This window comes from Nomascus leucogenys, chromosome 3, assembly GCF_006542625.1.
Source record: "Nomascus leucogenys isolate Asia chromosome 3, Asia_NLE_v1, whole genome shotgun sequence".
NCBI lineage: Eukaryota > Metazoa > Chordata > Mammalia > Primates > Hylobatidae > Nomascus > Nomascus leucogenys.
Window position 1 is genome coordinate 22,985,873 of NC_044383.1, and position 17,400 is coordinate 23,003,272.

Below are 17,400 nucleotides of genomic sequence, written 5' to 3' on the forward strand. Positions count from 1 at the left end.
TAATCTACATAAAGCCTCAATGACATGAACATAATATTCTTTATAAAAGAGAACTATATATTAAATTGTGCAGGCCTTTTCTAAATAAGTATCTGTCATATATTTTAAGAGCAATATGCAGACTTATTTAAAAAGAAAACTTGAAGTAGATAAAACTAAACACGTTTATCTCTTCTGAAAGATTTTTACAAAGCAGCTATAAAACGTCTTACATTATACTGCTCCAGATTTTTCTCTTTATTTGCTTCAGTGTCTTCCAAATCCTTATGTATAGCAGCAATCTGTCTTTTCTTGTCATTAATAGCCTGATCTAAAGACTTGAGTTCCTTTTTAATCCACTTATCCCTTTCTTCTTTTGATGTAAACTGGCTTCCTCGACCCTGCTTTGCATAAAGATCTGTTCTTTCCTGGGTAGCTTGAGCCAATCTACACAAAATAGAAGAGAATGGGATGAAAAGGAGAATAATAACCAAGTTTAATTGTAACCAATAATGTCAACTGTACACAGAAACATAAAGCCATTTTTCAAAATGATACAAAAAGAATTAAGTGTAAAAAGCAGCTACTATATAATTGAGCTCCTTGGACAACCTAGTTTTACATAATATGATGTAGAAATTTAAAGTGTTGGTGAAAGTTCTCAGACCTAGCAATTCCTCGTTCTTCTTTCTCTTTTACACTGTTGAATTTAGGTTCTGTTTCTGCCAGTTCTTTCTGCTTTTCTTCTATTTTTTCAAGCAGCTTCTGCCTCTCTTTTAATAAACGTTTCTGTAAATAAAGATAAGTAAAAATGCAAACTGCTTTAAATTTTTTGCATAATTTAGGTCTAGCATAAATGTTTTCTCATGAAAAAAACTTCATGAGAAAACCCACCTGTAACATGAAAACTCTTTTAATGTAAGAAACAAAGGGACAGTACTAAGTTGTTACTTGAGTACAAATTATGTTAACGCAGCAAAGCTTAAAAAAAAATTCCAACACATACCAGTCACAGAAAGGACTGTCTTCTACAGTTGCTACTCACCTGAACATTCACGTCTTTCATTTTTAGCATTTTAACTTACCCTTTGTTCACTATTGCCTGCTAGTTCATCTTGTAAATCCTTGGCTTTAAGCTCCAGCTTAGTTCTCTGCTTAATTTGTTCTTGTCTTTCAGCACTAAGCTGTTCTTTTTCTTCTTTCATAGCTGAAATTTTTGTTTTCAATTCTCTAACTTGGCGTTCGATATCCTATCCAAAAGTATTAAACAGAAAATAAGTCAGGCAATTAGAAGTACAACAGCAGAATTGTGACACCATTAATTCTCTTTCACTTAATGTTTAGTACTACTCTGTCTTTTCAATATTCAATTCCTCTAACTCTCCCTTGTGTAATCATTCCATAATTCTGGTACAAAAGGGTTTACTATGGTCAAAAACATACGATGGCTGGACATGGTTGCTCATGTCTGTAAACTCAGCACTTTGGGAGGCCCAGGTGGGAAGACTCCTTGAACCCAGGAGTTCAAAACCAGCCTGGGCAACATACTGAGATTCCATCTCTTCCAAAAATAAAAAAAATAGGAGGCTGAGGTGGGAGGATCACTTGAGCTTGAGAGATCAAAGCTGCAGTGAGCTGTGATCTCACCACTGCATTCCAGTCTATGCAATGGAGTGAGACCCTGTCTTAAAAAAAAAAAAAAAAAAAAACTTCAGGAGGCTGAGGCAGAAGGACCACTTGAGCCCAGGAGTTCGTGACCAGCCTGGGCAACATGGTAAGACCTTGTCTCTACACTCAATTTAAAAACTAGACAGGTGTGGTGGTACACACCTGTGCTCCCAGCTATTCAGGAAGCTGAGGCAAGAGGATTGCCTGAGCCCAGGAAGTCAAGGCTACAATGAGCCATGATGGCACCACTGTACTCCAGCCTGGATGACAGAACAAGACCCTGTCTCAAAAGAAAAAAGTAAGTTAACATGAACCTTGTTTATAATCTTACCTCCATTTTATCTCTTGCATCCTGCTGAGCATCTCTTAATTGTCTGGATTTTTCTCCACTAGTCTCTCGCTTAGCAGAAAGCTAAGAAAAAAAACAAGTTATCATATCTAACTCATTTTGTATTTACTAAATATTTCATAACATCTAATAAAAATTTTTATATCTATTAAAATAAACCACAAGCAACCACTCAAATTTTTTACAAAAATTTTAAAAATGATTTTAAACTAGAAAACTGAAACACTAAATTTTTGTACAAAATGTGTAGTTTAGAATATACTACAAGATGCCTTCAAAATGGCTTTCCTCTCATCTTGTCTGCCTAATACCACCATCTGATTATATTTCAGATAATACTATATAGCAAGGACCACATGGCTGATTTCCTTAAACCAAAAAAACTTGCTAACTAATAAATTCATTGAGAGGTTTTTGAAGTTTCTATTTAAAATCACTGAAAAGTGTAATTATGGCCTGAGTTTAACAAATTCATAAAAACAAAATTAATCTGATTTTAAGTGTCAAAGGTAAATATTTTACCTCATCAAGTTTGGCACGAGTCTCGTTAAGTTCCTGATTGTAAATGGTATATTCCAGGGCTCGTCTCATTTTATCCCACTTCTGATACTGAGCTAGTTCTTCCTTTTCTTCCTCTAAAGTATGTAATCTCTCTTCAATGTATTTTAACAACTCATTGATTTTTTCCCGTTTGCCCTCTTAAAAGAAATGGGGAGGTAGAAGAATTGAATAAAATTTTTATGTAATATCACTTCTTAAATATACCTTGAATTAAATTATTTTTAAGAACTGTAGCATTATTTCTTTGATGTAATGTGGTAACCAAATTTAAAATACTAAAATAGCAATTAACCCATTTATGCCAGAGGTTGCAAATTTTTTTCTGTGAAAAATCAGACCTTGGCGATGATCTTGAGCAGTAGGATATAAGTAACACCCACAAGCTTAGGATTCCAATAATGGAATGCTAAGCATAAATGGGTTAAGATCCTTTATTATGAAAAGCACCAGAGAACAAATTTACACATGGTGACACTGGTTCTTTTATAACATGTAGTAAGGGCCTCAGTTTAAGCTTCCTTTAAAAAAGTCAGTGTGCCGGCCGGGCGCAGTGGCTCATATGAGTAATCCCAGCACTTTGAGAGGCCAAGGCAGGCGGATCATCTGAAGTCAGGAGTTCGAGATCAGCCTGGACAACATGGTGAAACCCTGTCTCTACTAAAAATACAAAAATTAACTGAGTGTGGTGGTGGGCACCTGTAATCCTAGCTACTCAGGGAGGCTGAGGCACGAGAATCACTTGAACCCGGGAGGCAGAGGTTGCAATAAGCGGAGATCACGCCACTGCACTCCAGCCTGGGTGACAGAGCAAGACTCCAACTCAAAAAAAAAAAAAAAAAAAAAAAAGTCAGTGTGCGTTTCCACAATATTTTTAAAAGCTACTAACACCACTGGTGTTATGGATTCTCAATTTTTATTAATAACAGCATTATCTACTGCTGCCGTATACTAAATACCTACTATATTCCTATCATGGAGCTACTCTGTCACAAAAACAGTAATGTGCAACAAAAAAATAAGGCAGAATCACATTTATTTTACCTGTTTCTTTCATTAAGGAGATGCTTTCTTCCTTTCGTTCATCATACACTCTAGTACCAGCTACTTCTCTTAATAGCTTTAATCTCTGAGAATCTGGTGCTGTTGCCATCTGGTTGATCTAAAATTTTTAGAAAAATAATCATTACATAGCTGTAGCCTCAGTTTAATAAGAAGAACTCCACGTTGAAAGGTTTTTAACACACATGAAGGCTGGGTATCCCTTATGCAAAATGGTTAGAAACCAGAAGTGTTACAGATTTTAGATTTTTTCAAGTTTTGGAATATTTGCATTTATACTTACCAGCTGAGAAACCCAAATCCAAAAATTTGAAATCCAAAATGTTCCAACAAGCATTTCCTTTGAATGTCATGTCCATACTCAAAAGGTTTCAGATTGTAGGGTATTTTGTATTTCAGACTTTTGGATTTGGGACATGCCAAGTTTTAAATAGATTATGATTTGGCTAATGTCATTTGTATAGTACACATGCCTACATATCTATGTCTCCTTTACTTAAATGAAATTTACCAAATAAAATCCAAATACAACTGTTACGTCCATAACTCTCCTTTATGAATAGGGCTAACAAGTGAAGGAGTATCTCACACCACCATCTTTTTCTTAGTCAATATGATAAGGCATAAAAGATGAGCTCCATTCTCAAAAAACAAAGTATTTTTATAAGGGGAAACCATCACTGACTACACTCTTTTTTAAAGCTACAATAATATATTAAAAGTACAATTCTCCCTCAGTTTTCATGGGGAATGGGTTCTAGAACCCCCTGCAGGTACCAAAATCCAAGGATGCTCAAGTCCCTTATATAAAATGGCATAGTATTTGCATAGAACCTATGCACATCCTTCCGTATACTTTAATATCTAGATTAATTATAATAATACAATGTAAATGCTATGTAAATAGTTATACAGTATTTTTAAATTTGTATTATTTCTTATTGTATTGTTTTAAAATTTTATTTATTTTAAATATTTTTGATCCATGGTTGGCTGAATTTGCAGATGTGGAACCTACAGATACAGAAGGCTAACGATATGACAAAAATGGTATGCTTTAAATATAGAGAGAATGGTACCACTTAAGTGCCATGCAACTTAATATATAACAAGTATCCCTAAATGTCAAAAATAGTATCACTGCATTAAAAAACTGAAATTATCTCTAAGAAAATATGGTCTATCAAAAGTATCTACATCAAAGAATCATCCTTCAGATCCTCATTATTGAGCTTTCCAATTATACATATTCGTTCATGCAATTTACTCACTTAAAAATTATTTATCAAATGGCTACAGCATATGTGCCACTGCTGGGCACTGGAAAAGAGCAAACAAAGCAGAAAAGGTCCCGCCCTCATGGAGCTTACATTCTAATGGAAAAAGAAAATAAGTATTATCATAACAGTGTAAGTGTTATGAAGAAAAATAAAACAGTTTAAGGAAATAAAGCACATAGGGTTGGGGGAAGGCAATGCTTTTAGATGAGGCAATCAAGGATGACATAGAGGCAGAAACTGAAACGAAGTAAAAGGGCCTAGATTGAGAGCAGAGGGATCTCAGAAAAGTGCTCTTTCAAATCAGCCTCCATTTAAAAAAATTTATTTCCCACAAATAGTTAAATCGGAAAATTTGTTCTTCCAGTAACACATTTTCTAAAACTGAAACTCCATATTCTTCCTAATCAGTTCTTCTAAATGTTAACCTTCCAATATGTATCTAGAAAAAAAGGCCTACAGTATAAAATAAGTGAATATTCTTTGAGAATTTTCCCTAGTCCAAAAAAAAAAGTGAAAGTATATGAGAAGAGAGCAGAACAATCAGCTAAAAAAGTTTGTAGTTTGGCTGCTGAAAAAATGTAAAAAACATAATCCCTATTAGGGAAAATAACATGTAGCAACATGGCAGATTTCTGGTAATGTTAGCTTTTCAGTATTTTAATTGTGATAAATAATTAGGTAACACAAAATATTTTAGAAAGTTTTTCAAATGTGATTTTTATAGAATTCCTACAATATTCTTAATTATTGCAACATTCATAAGCCAATAATGTCTTCCCATACTTTCACCTCAGTAAGTAATACCAGTCACTAGGAAAACAAGTCCACTTAATATGCTGAAATACTTCCATCTCAACATGCAATGGACCTATTTGGTACTTTATGGCCATGTAAAAGAATATGGCCATTTTTGCTTCAGCTTAACCACTCAAATCAATAAACCAAATTCATCACTCAAGAATTACTCAGAAAACAAATTCTATTTAAAAAGGACATACAATTGTTTTACCTTTCCTTGTTTAACAATATAATAAGGATTGCTTCGAGAAAAACCAGCACTTTCAAGGAGGTTCATCACATCATTTTTCCTGTTGACAAACAATGAAATTACTTTCCGTTAAATAATTTTAAAGCACCATTAAGCAATGAGTAGAGTAGCCCCTGGGTTGACAGCATTAGGGAGGAAAGACCAGTAATTAAACCATCTGTATCATCCTCAGAACTTTCTGATTCTTATGTTTATCCTCTATATTTTGACTTGTTGAAGATGAAGCAAATATTCCTCATATGTGAAGCAGGTAAAAGAATACTTTTACTCTTTTGTAAGGAAATCATAAAGAAAAATGCAGGCTGGGCGCAATGGCTCATGCCTATAATCCCAGCACTTTGGGAGGCCAAAGCAGGCAGATCACAAGGTCAAGAGTTCGAGACCAGCCTGCCAACATGGTGAAACCCCATCTCTATTAAGAATACAAAAAGTAGCCGGGTGTGGTGGCACCTGCCTGCAATCCCAGCTACTCAGAAGGCTGAGGCAGCAGAACAGCTTGAACCCAGGAGGTGGAGGTTGCAGTGAGCCGAGATTGTGCCACCGCACTCCAGCCTGGGCAACAGAGCGAGACTCCGTATTGAGAAAAAGAAAAATGCTGGCTGGGCGTGGTGGCTCATGTCTGTAATCCCAGCACTTTAGGAAGCCGAGGTGGATCATTTGAGGCCAAGAGTTCGAGACCAACCTGGCCAACACAGCAACACCCCATCTCTATTTAAGTACATATTCAATTTTTTTAAAAAAAAAGAAAAATGCTTACGTGACCATCTTCTTGTCTAAGAAATACTGATCCTTTTTGGCACCAATAACTCTTCGAAGTGAAACTTCCTCTTTATCAATCTAAGAAAAAATGTTAAAGCCCAAAGTTAATTTAATAGTAAAGGAGAAAACTTTTTAAATAAGGTCATTTTGAAGTCCTTGCCCATAACTATTTATTTTAAAATTTCAATTATCTCACTAAAAATAATACTACAAATACTCAATACTCTTAACCAAGACACTTTTCACAACAGTTTGTACATTCCCATTTGTTAACAGAGTATTCATTGTCATTTTAAGATAAAATCAGTATATAAACTGTAATTATTATAACATTATAAAAGCTTAAAAAGTTTCAAAGTATGAAGAAAATCAGCTAAACCAATTACATTCTCAACATTACATTAAAAAAAAAAGTTACTCCTTCCTTCCTTCCTTCCTTCCTTCCTTCCTTCCTTCCTTCCTTCCTTCCTTCCCTCCCTCCCTCCCCACGCCCCGTCTGGGAGGTGGGGAGCGCCTCTGCCCAGCCACCCATCGTCTGGGAAGTGAGGAGCGCCTCTGCCCGGCCGCCCATCGTCTGGGAAGTGAGGAGCGCCTCTGCCCGGCCGCCCCGTCTGGGAAGTGAGGAGCGCCTCTGCCCGGCCCCCGTCTGGGAAGTGAGGAGCACCTCTGCCCGGCCGCCCCGTCTGGGAAGAAGTGAGGAGCGCCTCTGCCCCGCCACCCATCATCTGGGAAGTGAGGAGTGCCTCTGCCCGGCCACCCGTCGTCTGGGAAGCGAGGAGCGCCTCTGCCCTGCCACCCATCGTCTGGGAAGTGAGGAGCGCCTCTGCCCGGCTGCCCCGTCTGGAATGTGGGGAGCGCCTCTGCCCGACCGCCCCGTCTGGGAGGTCTACCACGGAGGCCAGAAGCAATGTGGGGGCTGGACGTGGTGGCTCACACCTGTAGTCCCGGCGCTCTGGGAGGCCGAGGCGGGTTGATCACTTCAAGCTGGGAGTTCGAGACCAGCCTGGCCAACATGGCGAAACATATGAAAAATACAACAGACAAACCAACCAACCAACCCAGCGACAACAAAACAGGTCTACCCTGGAGTCATACTCTAATTTTTTCTATTTTCCTCCCTTTCTGATCCTTTATCCCACTTTCTTTTTCTTCCTCTTCCTTCTCCTTCTTCTTTGTCAAATAGAGGATTGAGTTATTATCATTGATCCATACAAAGTCCCTCTCTCATTCATTTTCTTTAATTCCCACTCCCCATTTCTATTCCCCGTCCTCCCATGTGCAACCTTCCTAATATGTTTGATACGCATCTTTTTGTTTGTATGCATTTTTAGAAAATGTTTAGTTTTGTGTGCAAAAAAAAATTAAAAAAAAAAAAAAGTTACTTACTGGTAACCGGTTGTCTGAATTATCAAAAATAATCTCCACAAAAGCAGAAATAACACGAGGACCAGTACCTTCCTAAAAATGAAAGAAGTGAGAAATTTGCCATTTAAGTAGGATATTCATATCCTTTAAAGGATTCTTAAAGTCTAGGGCATAATAACAAGTCTGATTCAATGGAGAAAAATTTCTACTAGATTCATATATACACACACACACACTAATCTAACGTCTCTGCTCTTTTTCTCCTAAACCACTGTATAAAAATTGGGCTTTTATCTGGCATTAACATGTTAGGCTAAATTTCACAGCAGAGTAACACACTTATGAGATACATTGTGTCTTGTTCACAAAGAATCTGAAACTTGAACAAATGCTTTTTTAACCAGCATGGAAAATTTATTTTTAAAATACATGTGATATCAATAATGTCTTAAAGCAGTCTCACTCACATGCAATAAAGCCAACCGCTGTTCTGGACGAAGATGACTAAACTCATCACTGAGAACAAACTGAATTGCTGGAAATACAAAAACAACTATTAGTATACCCTAAAAAAGTGTTTATAACTTATTTATAACTTCCCACACCTCAATAGAACACAGTGTGTCCGGTAATAGACAATGCAAATAAATTATATTTCATATGGACAAAAGGAAATGCAGAAAATGTGCCTGCACAACAAACTAATTAGGTAGGAAATGATATAAGAAAAATACTGAGAAATCTTCATTGAAATATTTAAAGTAAGAAAATAAAGAGAAACCACCGAGATACATGAAAACAGACAAGCAAAACTAAGGTATACCTCTGGCTCAAAGTGTACACTGACTGGATTAGGTTAACACTGTATTTGCTTTTTTCCCCACTAGACATAAATTGTATGAGTTAAAATCCTTTTTAACAAAGTAGGATGTATTTTGAGAATATGCTTAAGCAGATACTTTACCAAAAGAAATAAAACTAAGGAAATACAGGGAAATGTTTGAGATGCCCAACTTCTACTATTCTTATACTATACTGAGCTCTGTAAGAAGGGGCCATTCCTACTTCGATATAGAGTACCTAACTGGACCACCCTGCCTAGGAAGTGGAACACTTTACTCAGCTGTTCTTGTCCCAGTCCACCCAAGAGACCGCTGGCACTGTGTGTGTGGAGGTGGTGGGGGTGCCCACATAAGCAAGTACGTGCATAAGCATTAATGTGTGTGCTGTGGACACAGGTCGGGGTGAGGAGACTTCACACTGCCCTCATCCCTGGAGATTCTGAAATACTTCCACTTCAGTCCACTCTCTCATCATTGCCAAATTACAACCACAATAGGATATACAGGCTAGAGAGTGCCTTTCAGATTCATGTGCACAGAAGAGATAGAACCTTTGCTCTTATTAAGCCAGTCCACTAAATGCCCCTTTCCCTCAAGCATTACCCAACTAAAAATTTCAAATTTTTCAACCTACTCAACTGTCTAATTTTGTTAAAATGTTTTTCTCCTCAAAGGATTTGTTAACAGAGGCATTGCTATTTATACTTAAATGCAATTTATCTTTAGAGAGAATTTTCAAAGCTCTATTTACTATCTTCAAACTGACAACAGTCTGTTCAGTTTCAAGTTTTTTATACCTCTTCATCCTTTACAAAGATGATTGGTTTAGAAAACGTTTTTAAAAAGGTGAAATAAGAAAGATGAACCATTTTCCAATACAATACTATCAACTATTCTACTGCATTTACATACATTTAAAATATGCATTTATAACATTTATATATTACATTCAAGTTTAAAAAGCATTTTCATACAAACTATTGCATTCCATTCTTAAAAACGATCTAAGGTAGACAGGGCAAACATCCAAACATCTCCATTTTTAAAGTGAAAAGAAAAATTTGAGAGGCTATGTGTTTTGCCCAGTCTCACATAGCTAATCAGCCACTGGGTATAAAGCAGAATTCAGATCTGTATACTCTAAACCCTCTACACTAAGCTGCAATCCCATATAAAGTATTTCTTGGGTTTCATGCATACATAACCTCAGAAAATTAATGATTTTAATAATCTACCCTAAGATACCCAGGTCTTAATATATTTACAATTCAAAAAGCAACACCTACCATAAAAAAAGTTACTTTTTCCAGATCCATTTCTGCCCACTGGAAAATTTCAAAAAGCACAAGTTATTTTACATAAAAACCAATAAAATTAAAACTGTTTACCTTTTTAAAAATACTCAATATTTTTAAAATCCAATTTTCTAATACATCTTAACATCTGAAATTAAACAACAGTGAACAAAAGAAACCAATAAAACAACTATAATCACTAAATGAATTCAATTTTTGTACAGATTTCTAATAGTTTTTTCTTTAAAGATATTTCACAGTTGATCCATTTGCTCTTACCCAATAGTTTAAAATGAATAGGAATAGCTAAATATACTACCTGGCTCTTATAATATCATATTACAATGGATATATAGTTCTATTTTAACTATATATAATATGTTTAACAATTTAAAGATTCATATATTGCTAATGTTCTAAAACAATCATTTTAAATCCTTAAAGTGTTCTCATGTTTACAATCAACCCTATATTATCAAGTGTAGTCTCATAGAACCACAAAAGTATAAATAATTTTAAGGTACTTTTTGACTAACAAAATTCAAATACAAGCAATTCAATACATAAAAGGGTATCAAATCCTTTTCATTTTAAGTGTATTTGTTTAGTGAAATTTTCAGTGTTAAGACTCATAAATAACTATGTCAGTCTTCTCAATCTTCAGCCAGAAATATCCTGAGCAAATTAACCACAAAGTTACCACCTTTAATGCAAAGTAAATCTCAAAAAGATCATTTATGTCATGCCAGAAAGGACGTACTTTTTAAAAAAACGCATATGACAGACACAGGAGCCAGCTTGAAGGGGGCTTTCAGTAGCTAAAACTAGGGGTAATCTGAGCATCAAAATGGCCAAATAAATTATAAATTATTGGTGGGGGGAATAATCCATGCATCCATACCAATAATAAAAAGATAAATAAGTAGGTAAGGAAGGAGGAGAATTACCAAATGCCAAGTTGTAAATGTGAAAGGAGTGCTGGAAATGAAAAATCATTTTGTGACCGTCAGAATAAAGGCAAGGGTCATCAACAGATGGTAAATGCAGGCACAAAGTTTGAAAAGCAGCACAAGATTTACATGGTCCAAAAGCATCTGCCTATATTACTTATTAGCTGCAAGGGAAAAAATAATACCTACACAGTGGAAACATCAGACCTTGACTGGGTGATCAAAAGTAATATCAAGAAGAGTCAGACAGACCTCATGTGCCTCCAGATGTGATATCCTGAGAAGGACACAACATCACTTATGTCTTAATTCTCAAAAATAACAATGTTATAAAAGACAAAGGAAGGCTGTGGAAATGATCCAGATTAAAGGAGACTAAAGAAGCATGACAACTATGCAATACCTGCTCCTAAATTAGATCCTGTACTGGAGGGAGAAAAATGCTATCAAGAACATTTCTGGGTCAGTCAACATAGCTGGAAAATGGACAGATTACTATGTATTAAATTACTTAAGTTGTAAATTGTACTGTGATTATGAAAGAGAATATCCCTCCTCTCAGAAAGTACACATTAAAGTCAGAGGTAAAGGACCATGGTGTAAATAACTTTAAGGAAAAAGGTGTGTAATGAGTGGAAATGCTACAGCAAGTGGGGAAAATGTTAACAACAGGTGAATCTAGGTAAAGGGTTTATGAGTAGTCTCTGAGCAGTTCTTATTGGGGCAATTTTTCTGTAAATTTGGAACTATTTCTAAATAAAAGTTTAAGATGACAATTTATCATTAAATGAATAAATATTTCAAACCACAATCCATCTATAAATAACTGAAATTTTAAGAATTTCCTTTTAAGAATTACTCCTACCTACAGAGTGGAACACTATATAGCAATTTTAAAAGATGCTGAATATTTAATAAAGATATTTCAAGATTTATCCTGAAGGAGAATAACAGATTACCAGTAAGTTATATGATGAACCCATTTTTATTTAAAAATGAACCCATTTTAATTTAAATACATATTAAAAAGATGTATACAAAGACTAAAAACGTACTGAGGTAAACACAGTTTATATGTGGCCCCAGATTCACCTTTCTCAACCCAGGCCTTGGCTGCCAATCAGTGGAAAAGCTCAGTCTCCTAATACCTCTGGTAGATTAAAGCTACCTTGGGAGTACATTCAGGTACTCCTGAATTGTGAACATGGAAAGGAGGCTATAACTCCCTGACTACTTCCGGGTGTTAGTTCCCAGAGCACCACAATCCAAAAGCTTGGAGGCATCAATGCCGGATGCAGAAAACTCTGACCAATGAAAGACAGGTGCCAGCAAACAAATCCTTGTTGGAATCCAAATCCATTCCTCTATCATCTGACCTTTCTAAGGCATGGTGGGTCCACAAAGTCTGTGAGTTCTTCAACATGACTGCAAACCACCTGTGTCTTCTTGAGAAATCTGCGACCAGCTTTTCTCTTCATTCTTGCCCTCAAACTGCACCTCCCATTAAAGCCTTAGCAGCTAATCCTGTCTGTGCTGTTTTCTAGGAAACCAGGACTAATCATAAGTATAGACTGTTATTATTAAGAATGGTTATCTCTGAAGAATCATGGTGTGCAGTAAAAAACAAAGAATGGTTATCTCTGGGTAAAAGGATTATAGTTTATCTTAATTTTCTTCCTTTTAGCTTTTCCATAATGCTCTATAACATGTATTTCTTTTGTTAAAAGGTTAGGGGGAAAAAATCCCTAAAAAGGTATATGTTTGATGCATATACCCAACATCAGTACAAGAGATATTTTTTAATAGTCAACATCATTCATCAATCAAAGTGGTATGCTTTCACCAGATATTTTTAAGGCAAATCTCAGTACATAACTACTTTTGGTCTTTCTTAATATTATTAATGTATCTGGTTTTAATCAGTATTGTTATCTTGGGTTCATTTGTTTTAGTTAAACAAAACCATTTTCCTTTGTAACAGTCACTATTAACAAATTAATGCTGCAATCACAGAAATAAAACAGCTAACTGATAATAGCTAAAACAATGGTATTTGATGGACCTTACAGAAAAAATGTAATCATTCTAGCTAACAAGTTACTTTACAGATCATTTATAGAATCACACAAATGAAATATTAAGATACTTATTTTAAGGTGCAAGTTAAAGAAAACAGAAATCTCATCATTCTTATTTTTCTACATTTCTAAAGAGTTTCTGATTGATGAAAAAAATGAGAAAGTACTTATATGTAAGCAACACCTCAGTACAATTAAGCCACCCTATGGCATGTCAATTCAATTAAATGACTTCAGTAGATAGAGCACAGGCGGGAAAAAAAAATATGCCTTCTTTATTCCCAACTACAAGGCTGCTATTGATAAATCGAGGGCAAAAAAAAACTGCCTTCAATTTTATCATTTTATACAAAATAAAGTATGATTCTCTAAAGGTCTTCTGGAAACATTAGTAATATGAATCTCACCCACGTGCCACAGACTGAATTGTGTCCCCCTGAAACAAGTGACACCTTAATCCTGAATGTGATAGTAGTATTTGGACATGGGGGCCCCTGGAAGATGATTATGGTTAAATGAGGACATGAGGATGGGGCCATGTGAGCACACAGCAAGACAGCAGCTGTCTATAAGCCAGGAAGAGAGCCTCACCAGAACCTAACCATGCAGGTATCCTGATCATGGATGTCTGACCTCCAGACTACGAGAAAAAAAATATCTTGTTTAAGCCACCAGTCTATGGTATTTTGTTATGGCTGCCTTAGCAAACTAATATACCACTTAGTTTGGACTCTGTACAGCAAAACTGTGTCAACAGCAGTCTGTTTTTCTGGTGTCCAGAAGCACTCCTTTCATCTATCCTGTAAAATACTCAGCAGAATGTCTGAAAACATTTTTGTTAGCTGTATCAGCAAAATGCACACTACAATCTGAGCAATCTATAATGACTACATATCGTTAATGGCAATCACCATCAGCTCTTTATCCTCACACTTACATAAGGTTTCTCATTTCATCTTCTCAACAGCCCTATGAGACAGGTATCATCTCCACTTTACAAATGAGACAACTGAAGCTTCTCAGAAAGTGAAAAAGAACGTGTGCCACCACTGGGATTTTTTTTTTTTTTTTTTTTAATTATACTAGGGTACATGTGCACAACATGCAGGTTTGTTACATCGGTATACATGTGCCATGTTGGTTTGCTGCACCCATCAACTCGACATTTACATTAGGTATTTCTCCTAATGCTATCCTTCCCCCAGACCCCCACCCCCCTACAACTGGGATTTGAACCCCATCCTGTTATGCTCCAAAGTTTATGCTCTTCCAATCTAGCTACATGGTCTGTCCTTAGAGACATTGACTGCTGGGGGTGGGGGGGAATCCTGGGATCTACTTTGTGAATAAAAATTGTCTGTCTCTGAAATAATGCAACAGTCAGCATTTTAACTAGGATATATAACAAGAACAGAAGAGCGGAAATGCTTTAAAACACTCTTACACACACATACAAGACTACCCAGATAAAAAATGTATAACTTATGAGTGTTTTATCCAAACATTTTAAGTTTATAAAAATAAGCAATTCATCAGTGCAATAAGACAGAAAAGTTATTTCAAGCAGAAAAATATAACTTAATATTCAAAGACAATTCTTGTCTCCTTTAGCCAATATACAAATTGACAGAATTTACGTTTTCTGTATAGACTATAAATATGACCGAGTAAACCAAGAATACTTACCAATCACATTATGTTTTGAACTGAAGGGATCTACAATTGTTTGATCTCTGTAACTTCGAAAACCCTGGATAATCACCTAGTAAATAAAAAACATTTTTGAGAACCCACCCAAAAAAAAATACATTAACATTTTTCTCTTGCATTTCTTTCTTGTTTCTCATTTAATGCAATATAGAAAACTCCCAATTTCATATAAGAAAAATTCATTTTGGAAAGTGATCAAAAATCTGCTAAAAAAAAAAAAGTCCTTTTATCGGTAATCTTTGCCAGGGCAATGCTGCTGGGTTTTATTTTTTTTAGGAGTTACAGCTGTCAACCTGTTAAAGACCTTTCAAAATCAAGAACACTGAGCTTAACTGGAACACTAAACGCTGCAGTACAATAGCAAGTCTATCCAGCAGGCCGACGGGCCCCAGCTCTCCCGACTCCAAGACCACCGAGTGCTGCTTTCAGTCACTCACGCCGGCCAGCCAGAAAGCGCCCACGTTCCAAAGAAGGAGTGCTCAGCACCCGACGGACCCAATAGAAAACCGTCTCCAAGGCCGTGTGCCTGGGCTCTTTGTGGTGGACTCCCGCGCGGGAAGACCATTTTGACAGAAGTAAACAACCGAGGGAAGCGGCGCTCCGCATCCTGCAAGCAGGAGGGTCCCGCTCACTTCGCGGGTTAAACGGGGAGAGGAACGGCCCCCCGCAGTGACAGGTGACGACACACCAGCCAGTGCCCCCAGGGCCGCCCCCGGGCCGGGGAGGCCACCTTTCCACACATCCCAGACACATGGCCCGTGCGAGGCCACCCCTGCAGGACCACACAGCCCTTCCCGCCCACGGCCGCCCCGGCGCGGTGCCCCCGCCAGCTCTGGGGCCGCCCAGGAAGGCCCAGACCCTCCCAGCGGCCCGCCCGCCGGCCCTTCCACACCTCTCGGAGATCCTGCCTCTCCCAGACAAGCGCCAGCGAGGAGGCCCGGGCTGCAAAGGAGGGCCCCAATTCTCCGCGACCCCGCAGCCGGGGGCACTCGCGGGGCCCGGGTCTCCCTCCTCCCCCACAGTCCCCGCCCAGCCCTGGTCCAGCCTGTGGAGAGAGGGGAGAGGCTGCGGGTGGCGCCGCAACACTCCCGCCTCAAGGAGCGGTCCTTACCGGCCCACGACGGGATGGAGAGACGCGAAGGCCTTACCTGCTTTATGTACATGATTCCGGGCCCCTGGCCTGGAAGGAGACCTGCCCCGGAGCAGCAACTGCGCGGCTGCAGGGTCAGGTGAGGCGCCTACGCGACCCCTCCCCCAGAGCGCCGCTCGCTCCCGTCCAGCCAAACAAAATGGCGGCGCTCGTGGGGGGCGGAGTCCGCGCCTCGGACGGAACCACCTTGCAGCCTTCACAGGGCGTAGGAGGAGTCAAGTTCAGGTCTGCTCTTTCTTTTAGGCAAAACCAGTCCTCCACAGCGTTGTTTGGTGGATTTCATTTGAATCTAGAATTCTGTAGCTAACGCCTTCCTGAGACTTAGTCAAAAGCTTCACTCGGAGAATCTACGACCGTAAGGTTGGTCCGTACCACCTCCGAGCGCGGGGCCAATGGTCGCGTCCACAAGCGGGGGAAAGGTTCCGCGCCAAAGCCAGGTGGGAGACTCCGAGGGCCAGTAGCGCCGCGGGCCGTCGGCCACGTGATTCCGCGCTGTTTGAAAAAGCGGACCTCGCGCGCACTGTGCTAGCCTTGGAACACATGGAATGCTGGTGGTTCTTGGAATTCTGTGTGCGGAGTCCCTGCTGCCCCTTTGTTATCGCTCTCCCTAGGAACGTTTACAATCTTAGCACGCCACAAGCTGGTTCCGAATTGCCCACTCGCAGGACAAGCCCGAAGGGATTTGTCAATGCTCGAAAATTTGTTTTAATAATGTGATAATTCTCTCGGGAACTGTTTCTGCCTTGCCATCTGCTATAAATCTAGGCAGATCTGTACAATTGCAACAAAGATTTAGGTAAGGCTGAAAGCTTTTAATCCACTTTAAAAAAAAAAAAAAAAAAAAAAAAACAGCCTGAAAGATACTAGGTGCTAGTGGTAACCCTAGGTCTATCTGATCCCTATCAGTCTTGGGAGAAAAACATCATTCGTTTAGAAAATGAATCTCTGGGCCGCTCTGAAATTACTTGCTGGGAAGAGAACAAAATAACTACCCAAATCATCCCCAGCCCTCCAGCCCGCTGCTGGAGGCAATTCTGGCCCTAATTATTTCTAGATTGAACTATTTTTAATAGCCTCCTAACTGCCTCAGCTAACCAGGGTATCTCCCTAGGAGTCCTTTATCTGGAGCCCGGATCAGATCCTGTCCAGCCCTTTGTTTAAAAAAATAAATAGGCCAGGTTGAGTGGCTCAAGGGTGTAATCCCAGCACTTTGGGAGGCTGAGGGGAGAGGATCACCTGACGTCACGAGTTTAAGACCGGCCTGGCTAGCATGGCGAAACCCCCGTCTCTACTCAAAATACAAAAAT

General features: G+C 38.4%; 1 protein-coding gene across 2 annotated transcripts in view; it reads right to left on the minus strand.

Annotated features, from left to right (window-relative positions):
- SMC3 (structural maintenance of chromosomes 3) overlaps positions 1-16,246 on the minus strand; it is a 36,204-nt gene extending 19,958 nt beyond the window's left edge. The window contains exons 1-13 of one of the 2 annotated variants that reach the window (XM_030807233.1): positions 16,092-16,246; positions 14,920-14,995; positions 10,197-10,235; positions 8,536-8,603; positions 8,090-8,161; positions 6,702-6,781; positions 5,906-5,984; positions 3,599-3,716; positions 2,519-2,694; positions 1,979-2,059; positions 1,065-1,229; positions 647-768; positions 213-426 (exon numbers count right to left, since the gene is read on the minus strand). In XM_030807233.1, the coding sequence (XP_030663093.1) occupies positions 213-426; positions 647-768; positions 1,065-1,229; positions 1,979-2,059; positions 2,519-2,694; positions 3,599-3,716; positions 5,906-5,984; positions 6,702-6,781; positions 8,090-8,161; positions 8,536-8,603; positions 10,197-10,235; positions 14,920-14,995; positions 16,092-16,106 (1,305 nt within the window). In that variant the 5' untranslated portion in view covers positions 16,107-16,246. Of the gene's footprint in view, positions 1-212; positions 427-646; positions 769-1,064; positions 1,230-1,978; positions 2,060-2,518; positions 2,695-3,598; positions 3,717-5,894; positions 5,985-6,701; positions 6,782-8,089; positions 8,162-8,535; positions 8,604-10,196; positions 10,236-14,919; positions 14,996-16,091 lie in introns of those variants that run through there. The other variant, XM_030807237.1, reaches the window with a different exon arrangement.
- Between the last annotated feature and the right edge of the window lie 1,154 nt (positions 16,247-17,400).